We start from the raw sequence: 18486 nt of genomic DNA, 5'->3' as shown, positions 1-18486 counted from the left end.
GATACAGATAAACTTCTAGTATCACCAGCAGATAATTTCTCAATCAAATGCACCATGACTAAACTGGCAGAAACATGCATATATTTACAATATAAATTAACTTAAAATGCCAATAATCAGTAATCACATCAAACAAGCCATCTAAAACTATATGATCTGCAAACATTTTGTTAGGCATCAGATATTGAATAGAGCTATATAGGATTAGTGTGTTGACTTGTAAATTTTCTCAAGTTCTATTGGTTGGCTAGTAAGTGTTATAGTTAGTCTATAAATAGTATAAGAGAATACTTGGAAGGGATATATAGAAGAATTTGGTTACTGTTTAAAGTTTAGAATTTCTACTCTGGGAGTTTTTGCTAGGTTTTCTCAAATTAACCTAGACTTTGTGCAAGATTTGGTTCTTTTCAGTATAATTCGTTTATTCTTAGAATAAATCTTACATAATCTTTCAAATCAACAACCTAGACAGTGTATTAATTAAAATATATTAAATGAGAAACAATGGGTCAGTTGTTCAAATAAAAAAATTAATGATCAGGAAAGAAAATGCATTAACTCGAACACGCTAAAACAACAAACGTATGGTGTTGACTTTAAAATGACTAACTAAAATTCACCCCAAACTTCATGCAAGAAAGAGCCATATATAAGTTTATACCCAAAAGTAGAAAAAAAAAATGCAATATGGATTAGCGCTAGACTTGAACGCTGAAAATGGAGACAGCTAACCTCATTTTGGCATGTTGAAGTTAATATGTTAGATACTGATACAATGCAGTACTTATAAACTAGAGCAACTGGATCTAAGGCTTTTTTACTTGCCTGAGAAACAAAAACAGGGCAGTACTCATATATTTCAGTTGAGGAAACAAAACTAAGTAGACTAGCAAAAACAGAGGACAAATACAATTTTAAATTAGCAGGGCTTATAGAAAAAGTTTTATTGTTATATTAGCACTGCCTTTAAGACTTCCATTGAATGTGATGTTACTTACACTGCCATTTATCATAACATGAAGTTTCTGCCCTGTGCTAGAAGTTCTAAATTGTCCCTATTCCAACCCAGTTCATATGTCTATTCATACAACAAAAGAATTCTTTAGAAATTATCCTATCTAAATCAAACTATGACACAATTAGTTAAGAAAAATTCTAGTTATGTTGCTCACAATCAAGAGATGTGATGAAACTTTTAGGTAAAATTACCCATTCAATGATCTCACTACCCAATATTACAACCTTTCCAATAACAGTTTTACACAGATGGATAAGAAAGGAAAAAACATTGCTGCTTTTTATATTTTTATAAAGCAAACCTTTTTTTTTTACTTGGCAAACTTGTAAATATCTTAAGAGTAATTAATTTTGTATGAGAATAAACAAAATGCATACCATTGGCACCAAAAATAAGGCAGCATCTGCAACATGAGAAGTTATTACTCCATTAGGTTGGTGCTTTTCCAAACATTCAACAATGGGAGCTGCTCCAAGATATGTGCTAATACCCTTCATCAATCATACTAAAAAGGTATGGTCCAACATCTCAAAAGACCACATAAAGTTGACAATACTATAAATTGCTAATGGGTCACAATCTTAATTTACAGCAAATAGATATTTCATGAGAGGACACAGTTTTGGGCACAAAGAAGCATAGCACTAAGGAATGCAACAGCTACATTACATGGCTATTTTCTATTCTTATAAGAAAGGAGAGGACCAAAATACTAGTTACAAAGACTCGTTACCAATTAGAAATAATATGAGCATCCTATGCAAACATAAGTGCTAAAGTCCAAAGATAAGAAAATTAAGAACCTCATTTCTGAAAGCTTGGCCAATTTGGGGAGCAGCAAAAGGAAGCTTGTTCCCATTGTAATAGTACAAGTTTTTGAAGTTAACAAATATGCCCTGTGCAGTTTCTGGCCACATAAACCTACAGCAGAGGAGATTTAATTACATATCATTACTGACCAAACAGGAGTCTTAATAAAAAAGAATCGCTAAGAATAATTAGTACCAAAATGTAATGTGCTCACCCAGGGCTCAAGCTAGATGGGCCTATTGATGTTTGGAACATAAGATTGAATGGATATGGATCAGAAAGTGGATTCTTAGTGTCTGGAGCTGTAATGCCATACTCCTTAAGTTTGGCACCCAGCTCTTCAGCTGAAAGATCATCCAAAACAACAAGTATGCGCTTCAGTTCTGCAGCCTCCTTGGCAATTATGGAAAGGTCTTTTTGAAGCTTTTCACTGCAGAAGTCCTTGAGCAAGTGATCGACATGATAGCAAGTCCCAGTTTTCTCATCTTTAACCATAAGGTCAGTAAATTTATCAACATGGGGAAGAAAAAATCAATTTACTCTAGCATATAAAAATAGATTTTGCCACTGTAAGAACATTTTAGAAAAGTAAATTACAAATAAAAGAATTTTAACAAGAAATCATAACTAAATCTATTTTAATAGTATTGTAAAGTATTAGAAATAAATTGTAGACTAAAATTGTCCAATCTAAGATACAAATTCCAGAGAAAACATCAAAAGAAGAAAGATATAATACAATTTTACAAAGAGAAACAAAATACAATATTTACAACAAAGGTTTGAATAAAAAAAATTACTGAAAAGAATGAAATCCATTCCTAGAAAAGTATCAATGAGAGTAGACGTTAAACAACAATGTGGTACTCAATCCAACAAGTTCCTCAAGAAAAAAACAATGTTGAAGCCACCTTGTAGCAAAACTTGCTAAAAATTCAATCACATCATTCAGAAGGTTAAACCATTACCATTACAACCACTGCCATTGACATTCACCAAAACCACCATAAATGCACTTCCAAAACAAAAAAAAATGACAATATCTTCATATTATTACATAAGGCAATAAAATATATATTTTGTAGCTGTAAAAAGAGACCATTTTAATATATAAATGCCCTCAGAGATTAATGCTAGAAATTTCATGAACATTGAAAATTCATTAAGAACCAATCACATCTTCAAGGTTTAAACACCACCACTTCAACCATCGCCTTTGGCATTCACCACCACCAACAGCAAACACAGATCATCATCACCACAACTAACATGAGAAAATAGTAATAAATAAAATAAAATAATGGATCATGGTGAGTACCAAAGATGGTGAGAGCAGAAAAGATGGAGGCTCAAAATGAAATCAATGCACATATCAATACAAAAATAAAAGTTTTCATCATCATGCACAAAGTAATCTAGAAACAAACTAAAGAACCGTGGAAAAAAAAACGTATATAATTAATAAAAGTTTTTTTTTTTTTACAAAAGACCCAATAAAAGAAAGTTATTAAAGGAAAGAGATCGCAGATATGACAACGTTACTCAGTAAAAAAAACAATGAAAATATATATATGTATATATATATGATGGGGCAAATTTTAAATTTTAATCATCTAAACAACATTTCAGATCTAAAGTGCCAAAATATCAAATGGCAAAGTTAACAGTAGACCGAAAATATGAAGTCATAATGCAATTAAGAAAAATACATAAAGATCCCTGCCCCAAACTTTATATAAGTATAGCATATTATCTTAAAATTCTAGTCCAATAATGACCATGTATCTACAGATGTACATACAAGGCCTTGAAACAATATGAAAATAGGCATTTGCTACTAGATATAAGGAATCTTTATAGCAGAATAAAAAATGAAAATTACTAATAGAAGGTCATTTTGCAAAGTGACATTAAAAAAATGTTATTTTGCCAAACCACCTTGAATATTATTATATTTTAGTGTGAAACCCCCCAAAAATGGAATACTTACCTGCCAAAAGACAAAGTTTGTACTGATCGTTTGAGAGACAACTTCATTAGCCCATGTATCTCGATTAAGCTTCAAAATAGAATAAAAGTAAGAAATGAACACCAAAATCTATGTTAAATGAACACCAATTTCAGTCAATTTAGAAAAGTCCAATGAAACACGCTACCTACCATATGTGAGCTGAACTCCTTAGTAGCTGCAAGTTTACCAAGAGCCATTTGTCCTGAGAAGAGGCAGTTCCCTTTGCCTGCAGTAGCACAAACAAAGTTTTACGTGAAGAAACATAACATAAACACTTGACATTCTTATCCTAAAAAACTAACAACAACACCATTTCCAGCCGGATTTGAATAATATCGTTTATAAGAAAAAGAAAATTACAGTAAAACTAAAAAAACCATTAAAAATAAATAAATGGATAAAGAGTACTAGGAATTCTCCAAATGCATAAAAGTCCCAGTAACTCGTGGCTGATGAAGGCAATACTGTTAAAACAAATTTCAAGTATAAACCCAAAGAGAAGCCCAAAACTAAACTCTAGCATACAAAACTATTATTAAGAGTCAGACCAGTCTTTAAATATTCTCATATACCTTTCAACCATAGAACCTTCAGAGAAATGCAAAGATCTCACTTCCTCAAAACAACTAGCTTAATTTATGCCTCAATCACTCGTATAAACACACAAGTCTCGTAATAAGATAAGGATTGCACGTTGAAAGGATAACCCATGATATACTATCTCCATTCAACAAACTGTAACTCAAGTTCAGGACTTCAAAGAAAGCTAAATAATACAATACATACTTTCTTTATTGAAAATCTAAGACCTATATTTTCTTCATTTGTTAATAAAACAAGAGGATAATTCATTTATACAAAAGGTCTCTCCCTTTTATATTTGGATAAAAGATATTTCTAGCATGTATAAAATATCATCATATCAGTACAGTATTATTTTCAACTAAACACTTGTTTGAGATGGAATTAAAAAGGACAAGGACTGGGATACAAATGAAGTTGAGTCTCCACTTTCTTTGAAATATTAAAAATTTCAAAAGGCAGAAAAGATAATTGCAGGCACTAGTGAAAGGCACAAAAATCCTACCTACTCACTGACTACTACACACCATCATGCAAAGCCCTAATAATATTTTTGTATTGACCCTTCTTCATTTTATATATCTTTATGTAATATGCTGCAACCGTTAAAGATTGCAGAGAACAACACTATCGTAATAGATTTAAAGGCTCAGGCACCCAAATAAATTCACATTATGATTAGGACCAACAACAGTTTTCCAAAGATAGTAAAAAAGGCAATCATCAAAATCATCTGTCAAAAAACAGTCAAAGTACCACAACTTTTTTGCAAATTAAGGTTAGTAAGAGTACTGCGACTATTCCAGTACAACTTACTGTATCCTTAGTGTCATTCAACTAGTCAACTGTCAAAAACATTTGAATCCAACTATCCAATTTCTACACATTGCACACTATGAAGCAATAAAACCAACAAAAATAACCAATTACCTTTTCAAATGATCCCTGAAACATTATATGAAAGGGAGGTCGATATAAGGAGGCCAGATTATCCCGAGCATTATCTGCTGTTGATGCAACACCTTGCTCTGATTCCCAAACCCCAGGGCGTTTCATTTCTTCATCAAAATTACGGAAATCAATTAATGAGTTTGATTCAGAGGATGGATTTCTCATTCTTGATGCCCTAAATCAAAAGGACATATTCCATAAGTAAAAGTGATTTGCAGTTAGAAATTGAAGTTGTGCATAAAATGAGCATTGCCGATAACTAGGCACATCTACAAGTGGTTGAGGTTACTGAAGGCACCAGACAAAGGTACAAAAATAACTAATGTACAATGCATATCCAATTAAAAGACTCGCCAAACTCTAAAAATTAGCAGATATAATTTGACATGAAACACTAGTCCAAGTCATTTACAAAAGCTTATGTGCAGTATCTCAGTTATGAAACACAAAATCAAAAAAAAAAGACAAATCCCTACTAAAACATGAGATAACATAGAAGGCAGTAAACGAACAAAGGTTAAAGTATATATCTAAACACCACAAATTAGTGACTGAACCAATTTCCATCTGCCCGAGATAAGTAAAAGTGCTACGGTGTTCAGTTAATGGATAAAAAGAAAAAGAATAAAGACACAGTTCCTGCCAACAATAGGTTCCTTAAAATTTCAACAATGCCTCATGTACAACTAAAATTCATATGCAATTGCATCTCCAGTAGATATCATTTCCTAAAATCCAAAACGCCAATCAAGCAGCTATACAATGGATGACAAATGTAAACAAAATAGTAATAACAATAGACTTAAGCAATTAAACACACACACACACACACCAAAGAATAAACATAATAAACACTATTTTAGTTCAACTGAAAGAAGAGCTTCTGATATTTGCTATGAAATAATAAATCAAAAGGGGAATAGATAAAAATTATACCCGTACATTAAGGCATCATCATAAAGGGCTTCCCTGCTAACAGGTAAAGGAGGGCGTACTTCATCTCCAACAATCGGTGCCAAATTCCTTTCGGCTTCACTGAGTCGAATCATTCTAAACCAGCATAAACAATAATGCAGAACGAGACACATAAAACAAAGAAAAATAAATACATAAATAAATCGATGCATCTAACATACCGAGCAGTCTGTTCAGCCAAAGCTTCAATATTTTCTGTAGGCGGAAATTGAGAAGACGATCCTCCCACTACAGTGCCGCCTTCACTGCCTATATAAAAAAGCTGAATAGCCTCCTCAAGCTTCCAACTTATATCTTGTTCTCCCAACAAAATTCCATAAATTATCTCCGAAAGCCCAATTCTCAATCAAAATCTTCCGATTTCAACACAACCAAAATTAAATAAACCAGAAGACCAATGGAGGCAAGTACAAATTGAGAAAGAGAGATAGAGAAACCTGCAAGAACTGCTTGGAAGTGTCCGCAGTTTGTCCAACGGCGATCTCCAAGAATGATGAGACCACTGGGTCGAAGGCACGCAGAGGTGGGCTTGCACCTGGGGTCACTTGGTTCGGGGGTTGGGTTCACGGGTGCCTGAGATTTGGAGCTTGGCTCGGAGAAAAACGGGTGTGAGAATGGTGGTTAGGTGGTCGGAGCTGAGGATGATGGTTGTTACGGGAGTGCGGCTAGGGCGAAGGGAAGAGAGAGACGAGAAGGAGAAGGGGAAAAAAGGTATGAGAATTGGGTCTCTCTCGGGTCTCACAAATTTTGAGGTCAGAAATGAAAAAAAATCTAAGTGGCGCCCTTTTTTTATTACCGCCCTTTTTTTTTTTTTTCACAAAGTGGCCCATTATAGTACTCTAGCATAACACTTTTTTATTAGTATTATATTCATGTGTTATGGAAATGGGTATTTGGTGTAGTGATATCAATTGTCGCTTGTGACTAGGGTTACCGTCAAGGCTCGGAATTGAGGATCGTGCTCGGGATCGCTTTATATCCTTCTCTCAGGAGTTGAGGTAAGAAAACTGCACCCAAGTAGTTGTGAATGGGACTGAGATTCCGTGTAAAAGAACATATGTGTTATGTAATTTATATATCTGGTATGTGTAATGTGAAAGTACGACCTAAGGGAGCCAGGGCTAATGATAAGTGTACTGAACGCAACTAGGCTTAAGCGAGTCGGGATCAGCTAAATAACCAAAGGGCTCGGCCTAAGGGTGCTGACCCTAATTATCTGTATTAAGATTGATCTATATGTTTGGATTAAACCATTGTTGTTGCTTAATTTAGCATATATATTGTGCTGTTAATTGGATTGATTGGTCTGGGTTTGTTATATACACTTTTTTGCTATCTATGCTTGTTGATTAAAGTGTTCTTGCTGAGTCTTGGCTCACGGGTGCTACGTGGTGCAGGTAAAGGCAAGGGAAAGCTGGACCAAACATGAGTTGGGGATCTTTGAGGGAGAAATGTACATCAGTAGCTGCTTGACCACCACGATTGAGGGAATTACAAGGACTAGAGCTCAAACCTGTATTTTTCCATTTAGACTGGCTATTGTTGTGTTAACTTTTGAGGGTTGTATCCGCCATGTAAATCTTATCGTTGGAATCCCATGTATCAAACTCGTATTTTAATGAAAATCGACCATTTTACGATCAAAATCTTTTAACCCTAGTTTGTTACTTGACTTTAGAAATACATTTATGTTCAAACGGCTTGATTAGCAAGTCTTACACTATTCTAAACACAATGTAATGGTCTTAGTTATCTAGGGCCTTACATAATTAATATTGTCTTTCAAAAGTAAAACTCATTAAAACTCTAATTATGTTTGATTTTTCAATTTATAATTATTTATATGTAACCAAGGGAACTTCCCTTTTGTTAGAAGAGTTAGTCCATTACCTTTATTTTATATTTTTTTACCTATATTTGTAACTAATTAATCTTTATTTTATTTTCAGGTGGATTATAGATCAATCAATAGATAACGCTCAGTTAGTGGAACTTTATTGGATTCTAGTATTATTAAAAGGGTTACTGGTGTAAAGTATTTGATCAAACCATTACCTCGATTGATTTCGATTCTACTAGGGCTGCCTTCCAATCACAATAACTCAGTCATGTCAGATGTAACTAAGCAAAATATTCCATACAAAAATAAGATCCCACAGACATATATATATATATGTGTATATATATGTGTAAGCTATTTTTAAAGTAAAACATAACTATGAGAAGAAAAAAAAAATATTGACCAAGATTAGGGTAATAATCCCTGGCGCGTGCGATCATGGGAAAGAAACAACCGTACACTCCAACCACTAAGCTACTTCCTACGCATGCTTAGGGTTGTATTAAAGTATATCATTTCATTTTAATGAATACTTAGGAATATTATATATTACTAACTAGCCAGGGTTTCATAATTAACATATATTGGAGTTGGGGCAGGCAATTTAAACTACATAAATCGTGGGGGACCAATCTATGTGCCTACTACACACATTTATTTATTTAATTTAAAAAGTACTTATAAAACATTTTTTTTTAAAACATAGGATAAATGCAAGACTTTCTTAATTATAATCTCGACTGTAATTGGCTAGTGCCCACGTGATTTTGATTCCTATAATCCTATAAAGATACGATGTTACCTTAACATAACCAAAAATAGTCCCAAATAAGTAAAGGGATAACATTAAAAATCAATTACATATAGCTAGGTTGGCTGGTGAGGGAACTTTTAGTTCTGGCTCCAACTAATTCGTTATTAATAATAATAAAAATTAGTGACTCCATGGCCGGTTTGGCCTAATTGAAAATCATCAAGGAATCATGTTAATTAGTGTTCACATTGACAAATTAATCATAAAATTAACACTGCTCTTCTGATCACATATATCCTCTGTCCAAAAAAATTTAAAAAGATAAAGAAAATTAGAACATGACTGCACTTGATAAAGTGTTTTCCTAATTAAGAAATTTAACATTTTTGGACTCTCTATTATTCATGACGGCTGAGAGAAAGCATTAAAGTCACATTAATAGAAATACTTTATAATATTTTAAAGGGTTTTTAGCACTATTACCCTTATTAAGTTATGCATGAATTATCAATTCAGCCCCTTAGTATTTTTTTTAAGTAATGTCCATTACATCCTTTTCTTCAACACCAACTATTTTTTAACAGAAAAGTTAATGAAAAAATACATTTATATTTAAATTTAATTAGAATAATATAATTAATTTAAAAATATCTTAAATTATAAAAAACTAAATACACATATTTTTCATAAAAAAAAAAACAATACTCTCTCTCTCTCTTTCTCTCTCTTTTCACCATTGCATTTGAAGAGAGAAAATTCCGTATTAAAAAATGATAAAAGTATAAAAAAAAACATCTCACAAATGAATGTTTTTAATTAATTGTTTGCCAGAAATTCTGTATTTTAATGTTTAGCAAGTGATTAAATTAAACAACTTAATAAATTACAGAATAGTGATTAAGTTCTTTTAACATGATCAAAATCTGATCTAACGACTAAGTCAGTAGTCTGAAGAAATTGTTACAGAAATAAAAAAACGATATAAAAAAATCAACACCAGAGATTTTTTACGTGGTTCAAAAAACCTAATCCATAGGGTCACGATAAGAGATGAAACTAATTAGTAAGGAATCACAAAGTACAAAATCACAATTGAACTGCACTACAAGAAAAAGGCTCTACAGCGACAACATATATTGCGAAGACTTGCTGTATGTAGTCGAAATCCACGAAAAATTCCTTTTTTTAATTTATTAAAATAAATAAGCTGCAGTGACGACATGTCATCGTTGTAGGGTCGTCGCCAACACACGTCTAGGCCCTCCAAATTCTTGGTACCTTATAGGGACGACATGTCATCGCTATAGGATACAAGGAATTTGGAGGGAACTAGAAGCAGGAACTAAATATACGGCGATGACGACGACATGTCATCGCTGTAGAGTCCACGTCGAAAAAAAAGAGGGAAATATCTTTGTCTATTGCGACAACCTGTCGTCGTTGTAGGATGGAGAGAGAACTTAACCACTAGAAATTGGTTGCCTATTTTCACTCCATATAGCGACAACATGTTGTCATTGTGGAGTCCTCGTAAAAAGAAAGCGAGAAATATGTTTGTGTATAACGACGGTATGTCGTCGCTTTAGGACAAGGAGGGAACTTACCCACCAAAAGTTGGTTGCCTATTTTAACTCCCTATAGTGACGACATGTCGTCGCTATATAGTCTAATTTAATCCATTGAGCAGTTACTTTTTTAGTCTATAGCGACGACATATCGTTGCAATAGGGTAAAAAATTTGAGGGAAAGTGGATCGCCAAAAATTTAGTCAAATTTTCACTATCTATAGCGACGACATGTTGTCCCTATAGACTGAATGCGTAACAAACGAAATGATTCGTGTACTATTCCCTTATCTATAGCGACGACATGTCGTCGCTGTATGGTCTCACCGTTTGAGTAAAACGGTGCATTCAACCTCGGTGACGACTGTTTATTACCTATAGCGACGAACATGTTGTCGTTATAGGTCACATTGATATAACCCCCCAGGCAGAGCCTTTCTTCCTCATTTCTCTTCAGTTTTTCCTCAAAATAGAGAGGATTTTCTCCGTTTTCTCCTCCGCCCAGTGCCTTCCAGCTCCGCCCAACAATTTTCGACGCTATATTTGGCCTTCCATTGTTAAGGTTAGTTTTTGTATACCCTAATAATCTAGTTATTTCTTTTAAATTTAGTTTTTTTTTTATATAATTATTTGTGTGTATTTTGTATGTTATTGTAATGGGTTTGTTAAACTTTTTATTTATTTGTTTTTGTTTTCAAAATGTATTGGAGCATCCCGAGTCTTTTCTTAATTCATTGATATCATCTCGAGCCTTTGGGTATTGTTTGTAATATTTTTTTTTTTATTTTTTTTTATGATTGATTAGTATATTACTTGATAAATGTTTGTTAAATTTTTTGTTGTCTTTTTTGTTTTTTCAGATTGCATTGGAGCCTTTGGATATCATCTCTAGTTTTTGGGTATTGTTTCTAATTTTTAATATTTTTTGTTTTGTTTTGTGATTATTAGTGTATTGATAAATAATGATAGTTATTGTATACATAAATAGTTTATAAATTAAATTTGTATGTTTGTTAATTTTATAGTTAATTTGATATTAAGTTATGAAAAATTGTTAGGTTAGATTAATTTTTTGTTTTCAATTGTATATATGTTAGATTAAATAAAATGTGTGTTTCGAATTATATATATGTTAGGTTAGATAAATAATATGTTGATTTGAGAATATGTTTATAATATGATTTTGTTGTTTATTTGCGAATTCAAATGATTGTATTAAATTTTATGTATGTTCTTGGGCCGATTTATATGTTTTTATGCAGATTTTAAATTTTTTGGTAGACTAGATTACAACTATTATTTTGCTGAAATTTTTGTAGATTTAGAAAAACTAAACATTACAAAATAGTTTTAAAGTTAGCGTGATTAAAATTTCTAATTAATAAATTTGAAAGTAATTAATAAAAATTAATTAAAAAAATTATAAAGTATAAATTAAAATAATAATTTTACAAGTATAAAACTTTATTAATATTTTTTTATAAAATAAGTATAAATTAAAATAATAATCTTTTATGGTAATTTTATAAATTTATAATTAAATATTTATTTATTTAATTAATTTTATGATATATTCATAAAATTTGGTAATATATGAAGAAAAAATAGGTATTTAAGTTAAAATTAAAATAATAAAACTTTATTGTTATTCTTTTAAAAATAAAAAGTGAAAATTACAATAAGAATTTGATAATTATTAAAGAACATAATAATAATTATAATGAAATATTTGTTTAAATAATGAAACTCTATGATACATTCATAACTAAAAATAATATATATTCATAAAATTTGATAATATATATCCATAAAGTTTAATAATTTATTCATAAGATTCAATAAGATTTCATAATTTACTTAAAAAATTAGTGTTTTGGTGATAAAAAAAATTAGCAAATAAATGTAGTATTTTATGATTATCACATTGTGATAATTTATTTTTTCACTTGAATCAGTTATGATGGTTGACAAGAGTTGGATAACTAATAGACATCGTAACTTTGATGAGTTTTGGAATGGTCTTCAAACATTTATACAAATTGCCAAGAATCATGTGAATGCTTCGGGAGAATTCAGATGCCCATGTGTTCAGTGTGTCAAGCTGAATCAGAAACTGGATGTGGTGGAGGCTAACATACACAGATGTGGGTTTCCGCAGCGATACGTGAAGTAGATATGTCTCTAGTAGTGGACGACGGGGCTCTAGTGACTGATGAGATGATTGACATCATTAATGATGTTATTGGTGAAATAGAAACTACCGAAGAAGGAGTAAGTGAAGAAATTTCATATGGTGGTGGCAATAGTGTGGAGAATTAATTTGATGACCTATTTCAAGAGGTTGGAGCTGAGTTATACCCTGATTGTATTTAATTGTCTTCCTTGAATTTCTTGGCGAAGATGATGCATATGAAGGTTATGAATAAATGGACAAATAGTTCCTTTGATGAACTTCTGAAGTTGATGTAATTTTCATTCCCGAAGGAGAATAAGATTTCGACTTCATTTTATGAGTCTAAGAAAAAAATGAGGAAGTTAGGGTTAGGTTATCAATCAATTCATGCTTGCAAGTACGAATGTTGTTTTTTCTGGAAGGAGAATTCCCCAAAACAGAGTTGTCGTGTATGTGGTGAGAGCCAATGGGTTGACAAAGACACAAAGGGGAAAAAAGTCGCCCACAAAGTGTTGCGGTACTTCCTTTTGAATCCTATGCTGAAGTGTCTTTATGGTTCAAGGCATACAACAAATATATGACCTGGCATAGTACAGGATGATCGAAAGAAGATGGTGTGATGCACCATCCTGTTGTTGGGGGTGCTTAGAAATAATTTGATTCCATATACCTTGATTTTTCCAAAGAATCCAGAAATGTTTGATTAGATTTGGCTGCTAATGGTTTTAATCCATTTGGTAACATGAGTCTATCTTACAGCATGTGGCTGATAATATTCTGCACGTATAATATGCCTCCTTGGTTGTGCGTGAAAGAGTCATCATTCGTGCTGACCTTATTGATTCTCGGTCAGAAATCACCTAGGAAGGACATGGATGCCTTCTTAAGGCCTGTGGTAGAAGAATTGAAGGAATTATGGGACGAAGGAGTTTAAACCAGAGACACTACAATGAATAGTGTTTTCAGAATGCGTGCAACACTATTATGGACTATTAATGATTTTTTGACCCGTAGTAGTTTGCCTGGTTGGAGTGGCCAAGGATATGTGGCATGCCCTTCATGCAACGAAGACACTCCTTCATGTTGGGTAATTGGGAAGACAACTTTGTTGGTCATAGATGATTCTTATCTTCTATGCATAAGTGGAGGAAGAGTCGCTTGTTTGATGGCAATTATGAAAAAGGACGTCCTCCAAGCAAGTGATAACAAAAAGAGCTTAATTGGAGTAAAAAGAGCATTTTCTTTGAACTTGATTTATGGTTCGAACTTGAACTAAAGCACAATTTAAATGCGATTCATGCAGAGAAAAATGTTTGCGACAATTTTCTTAGTACTTTTCTTATGAATGAGAAATCTAAAGACACCAACAATGCACGAGTAGACTTGAAGAATTGGGGAATCCGAGAATGGTTGCACCTCAAGGAAGACGGTACGAAGTTTATCAAACCACATCCTATGTACTCTTTCACACCAGATGATAGATGGTTTTTTTTGTCAGTTCATAAAAGGAGTTAGACTTCTTGATCTTTGGTTCAAATTTCTCTAAGAAAGTAATTGATAATGATGGCAACATTGTTGGGTTGAAATCCCATGATTGTCACATTCTTATGCAACGTCTGTTGTCGGTAGGAGATTGAGGCTACTTGGATAAGTCTATTACGAAGACAATCATTGAGCTTTGCAATTTTTTTAAGCAAATTTGTGCTCGTACATTAGTTGTTAAGGACATGGAGAATGCAGAAGATTAACTGATACAAATTTTGTGCAAGTTGGAGTTAATTTTTCCACCATCATTTTTTTACATAATGATTCATTTAATTCTTCATTTAACGTATGAATATATCCTCGGAGGACTAGTTTACATGAGGTGGATGTATCCATTTGAGCGATATTTGAAGAGGTTGAAAAATTATGTAAGGAATAAGGCGTGCCCTAAAGGTTCTATAACAGAGGGTTATGTTTTTGATGAAGCTCTGGCTTTTTGTTCGCAATATCTTCAGGGTATAGAGACTAAATTTAATTGTCCGAAAAGAAATGGGAATATTTTTATTCCTAAACGATAGTTGTTAGTTTTTGAGTCACAATGTTGTCCAAGTACCAAAAATAAAATCATATCCCTTGCTAACTTTATTGTAAAGAAGCGGAGTAGTTTGTACTCAAAAATTGCCTTGAAATCCAACCATATATGGAGTAAGTAGCTCAACACATCTATGAATTCATTAAATTTAAGTCATAGCCAACTGTTATCAAAAGTACCTTAATCCTTTTTCTAAAGAGTGAATGCCTTCGAGAAAATTCAAACAAAAATCTTCAAAAAGATTTCCCTAGATGGTTTAAATTGAAGGTAAATTATCGAAACTGTAGAATTCTTACAAAATTTATATCGATTAATACTCATCTCATTGCATTTTTTTTTGTGTCATACTCTATAGATGGGTCGTCTGTGACAAGTACAATCAACTGAGTTTACTGATGAATTATTTGCTTTAGCGAATGGGTCCAATCAGAATGCATACTCCTGCACTACTTGCATTGTTAATAATGTGAATTTTTTTGTACATAGTCATGACGAAAGACTACCCCTCAAAATAGTGGAGTTTCGGTGCCAGGAATCGATGATTTCACTTTCTCTAGCCAACTTGAGGAGACTGTAGATTTATGCTATTCCCATGGTTACTTGGTAGTATTGTTTTGATGCAAATTGTTCAACACTGACACAAGCAAAGGTAAGAGTGTCACTGAGAATAACATAACTAGTATCATGATTAATTCTTAATGGTACAAGAACGAGTAGTTTATTCTCATCATTCAAGAAAAACAAGTTTTCTAATTGGAAGATCCTTCAAGAAACAAAAATTGGAAGGTAGTAGAAGAAGTCAATCATCAAAAGATTTGGGATCATCCAAGTATCGATGATGATAGCGAGGTTGATGTTGTGCATGATAGTACTTCATCAAATTTTGTTCTCATTGTGGAATTAGGAGAGTTGGAGATCATGCATTTGGATCGACTTGGTCACACCAGCATAATTGGGGAAACGACTCGATCTGTTCCGGATGTGGATGATGATTTCATCAATGACAATGATGATGAAGAAATTAGTGAAGATGATTTAGAAAATACAGATGATGATGTAGGAATCGACATTGATGAGGAATAATATTTTCTTATGTATATTCTTATTGTATGTTTCAATTTCAAGACTTTTCAACCAATATATGACTTTTCCCAACAATGTTTGTTTTTCAATATTTTCAACTGCATTACCGAAATGATTTAAATTATGTAATTAACCTCCAACTATAACTGAGTTTAAGTTAATAATTATTTAAACTGCAAAGATATGTCTGCTACTGTTGCTCGTTCTCATGGCAGTGATGGAGCAGATCCTCCTCTTCCACCAAATCCCACGCGAGTTCCAATTTCTTGTGAGACATGTAATATACTATAATTAGTCTATGTTTTATCAATAAATGACAAATTGTTATTATTTTATTCAATTTAATTTTATTGTTTAATTAACATATGCAGCGGCTACCATAAAAAGAAAAGGTTGGTTTCGATCTAAAAATTTGCAGTAGCTCGTCAACGACAATAAAGGTCCGTTGGCACTACAATTTGTTCTGAAGGAGGGAACCTACAAAGTCGTTGGTGATTTTGGGACATTGTTCATGAGACTTATTGGAAACCTTATTGGTCACCATGTGCTGTTATATTATGACTCATGGCAGAGTGTTCTAGATAAGCACAATATAGGATTAATGTAAATATTGGGGTAAATTTATTAACTTATTCACATGTAATGTTTTTTTTTAATTTCAAAATTCTAACGATTTTTTGAGGAATTTTTCAATCTTGCTCGAGCTCTCCCTGAGTGGCGACTGATAGAGATTGGGATTGAACGAGAGTTTCAAGATCGCTACAAGGATGGAAAAGGTCACAAGAAAAAAACACTTCGATGACCATCGAGGGTATGATGATATCGAGACAGCCAAAAAGAATCCACCGGAGGACATGGAAAACGAGAGTTGGTAGAAGTTGGTTAACCTTTTCACCACTCCACAATTCATGGCACGCTAAAAGGATAATGCTACCAACTGAGCAAAATTAGAAGTATCCAAGTCTCCATGCTTCTTATGCTTCTATTTGATTTAAGTAGGTAAATACAGATATATAGATAATTTGAAATATTTGAAGTTATCTTGATAATAATTTCAATATTTAACTGATATTTTGTTAAATTTTGTTTTCTAAAGATGAATCTTAAGACTAAGGAACTGCCCAACATTATTGATATGTTCCATGACATGCACAATCATCTGACACGTGGATGACTGAACACAAGTGCTAAGGATGTATATGTAAGTAACATTATATGTTTTGTATATATGTATATTATTTCATTATATTATGTATTAAGTGTCTTGTTTCTAAACTCCAGGATGCCTTACAGCAAGAAGTCCAAACATAATCCCAATCCCAATCCCAATCTCTATCTGAATCTTCAGCAGGAAGTGCCACTGTCAATGAGACACAAGTCGTCTAAAAGGTACTTTGTCAACGTTGTGGCCACAACCAAGGTATCGGACGAAAGTTGAAGGGCACTAGTACCTTTTCCTCAAGCGCCTCCAAATCCTCTTCATAATCAGAGGCATCAACATTTCTGTCCACCATAGTCAGCCCTCCAATGGTACCACCTGAGGCTTTCCTGTCCATGGTTCAACACTTCACTCAAGCCATTAGGACCCAAAACAACAACTTCCACCAAATGCAGCAATTTATGCAAGCTACAAATCCGAACATCCAAGCTCCACAATTTTAGCCAGTCAACTTGGACATGAATATGATACAGTTCATGATGGCGAACTTTCAACCATAATAGCCATAACCACCACAGTCACCACAACAGTTTCACAATGATGATAACTTTTGAATTGATTTAGATGACATTTAGTGTGATTATATTATTATTTTGAGCTTATTAATTTTTTGTGTTATTTTTTTATTATATTTTGGAGACTATACTACTTATGTTTTCTTTTTTACATTTTAGAGACTATGGATATTGTTAAAAAAAATTATTATTTAATTAAATAAATTAGTTTTATTTATTTTATTAATATTTAATGTTTTATAAAATAAATTTTAATTAATATATTTTTTAAAAATTATATACCTATAGCGACGACATGTCGTCGCAGTAGGGTGCTCACAGAACACCAAAATTAGAGATTTCATGACCCTACGACAACATGTCGTCGCTGAAGGCATATCAACCCACACATACTCAAGCGTCGACATATCGTCACTATAGATGTGGGTGGTCGACAGACCTCCAGCGACAACATGTCGTCCCAATATCCTAGTCCAATCGAAAAAAAAGATTTTCTACTGCGACCGGCATGTCGTCATTGTAATAAAATACAACTGTGACGACTACAATTTTTCATCATTGTAGGTTGCTACACATACAGGCCTACAACGATGTCGTTTTGGCGAAGACCTGTCAATGTTGTATACCTACAGCGACGACTTCTTGATCTACAGCGACAACAAAAGTTATTGTTGTAGAGGCTTTTTCTTGTAGTGTTAAACATAGATATACTCCCTCTATACTTATTCCACAAGCTTTTGTACAGCCTTCAAAAATCCAGTTTCTTGATGAGACACTAACGCTCTTGAACTCCCTTCAAAGGTTGTTGAGTGCTTTCTTCCTCCCGAAGAAAGTCTTAACAAAATCTTCTCCCGGAGATTGTTGAACTTGTTATCAATAGATGACACTTGTTTCTACATGAAATATATAAATA

General features: G+C 33.0%; 1 protein-coding gene across 1 annotated transcript; it reads right to left on the bottom strand.

The window, feature by feature from the left end:
* Positions 1-3031: 3031 nt before the first annotated feature.
* Positions 3032-17395, bottom strand: LOC133792498 (plant UBX domain-containing protein 7-like). Its single transcript, XM_062230408.1, has 9 exons — positions 17291-17395; positions 17131-17199; positions 6509-6672; positions 6315-6407; positions 5352-5547; positions 3989-4065; positions 3819-3887; positions 3630-3680; positions 3032-3092 (listed from the first exon to the last, which is right to left on the bottom strand). Exons 1-9 carry the CDS (start codon positions 17393-17395, stop codon positions 3032-3034), a joined length of 885 nt encoding a protein of 294 aa, XP_062086392.1.
* Positions 17396-18486: the final 1091 nt, after the last annotated feature.

Source organism: Humulus lupulus, chromosome 7 (assembly GCF_963169125.1).
Source record: "Humulus lupulus chromosome 7, drHumLupu1.1, whole genome shotgun sequence".
NCBI classification, from domain to species: Eukaryota; Viridiplantae; Streptophyta; class Magnoliopsida; order Rosales; family Cannabaceae; genus Humulus; species Humulus lupulus.
Note: the sequence above shows the minus strand (reverse complement) of the source record. Positions and strands in the feature narration are given on the sequence as shown.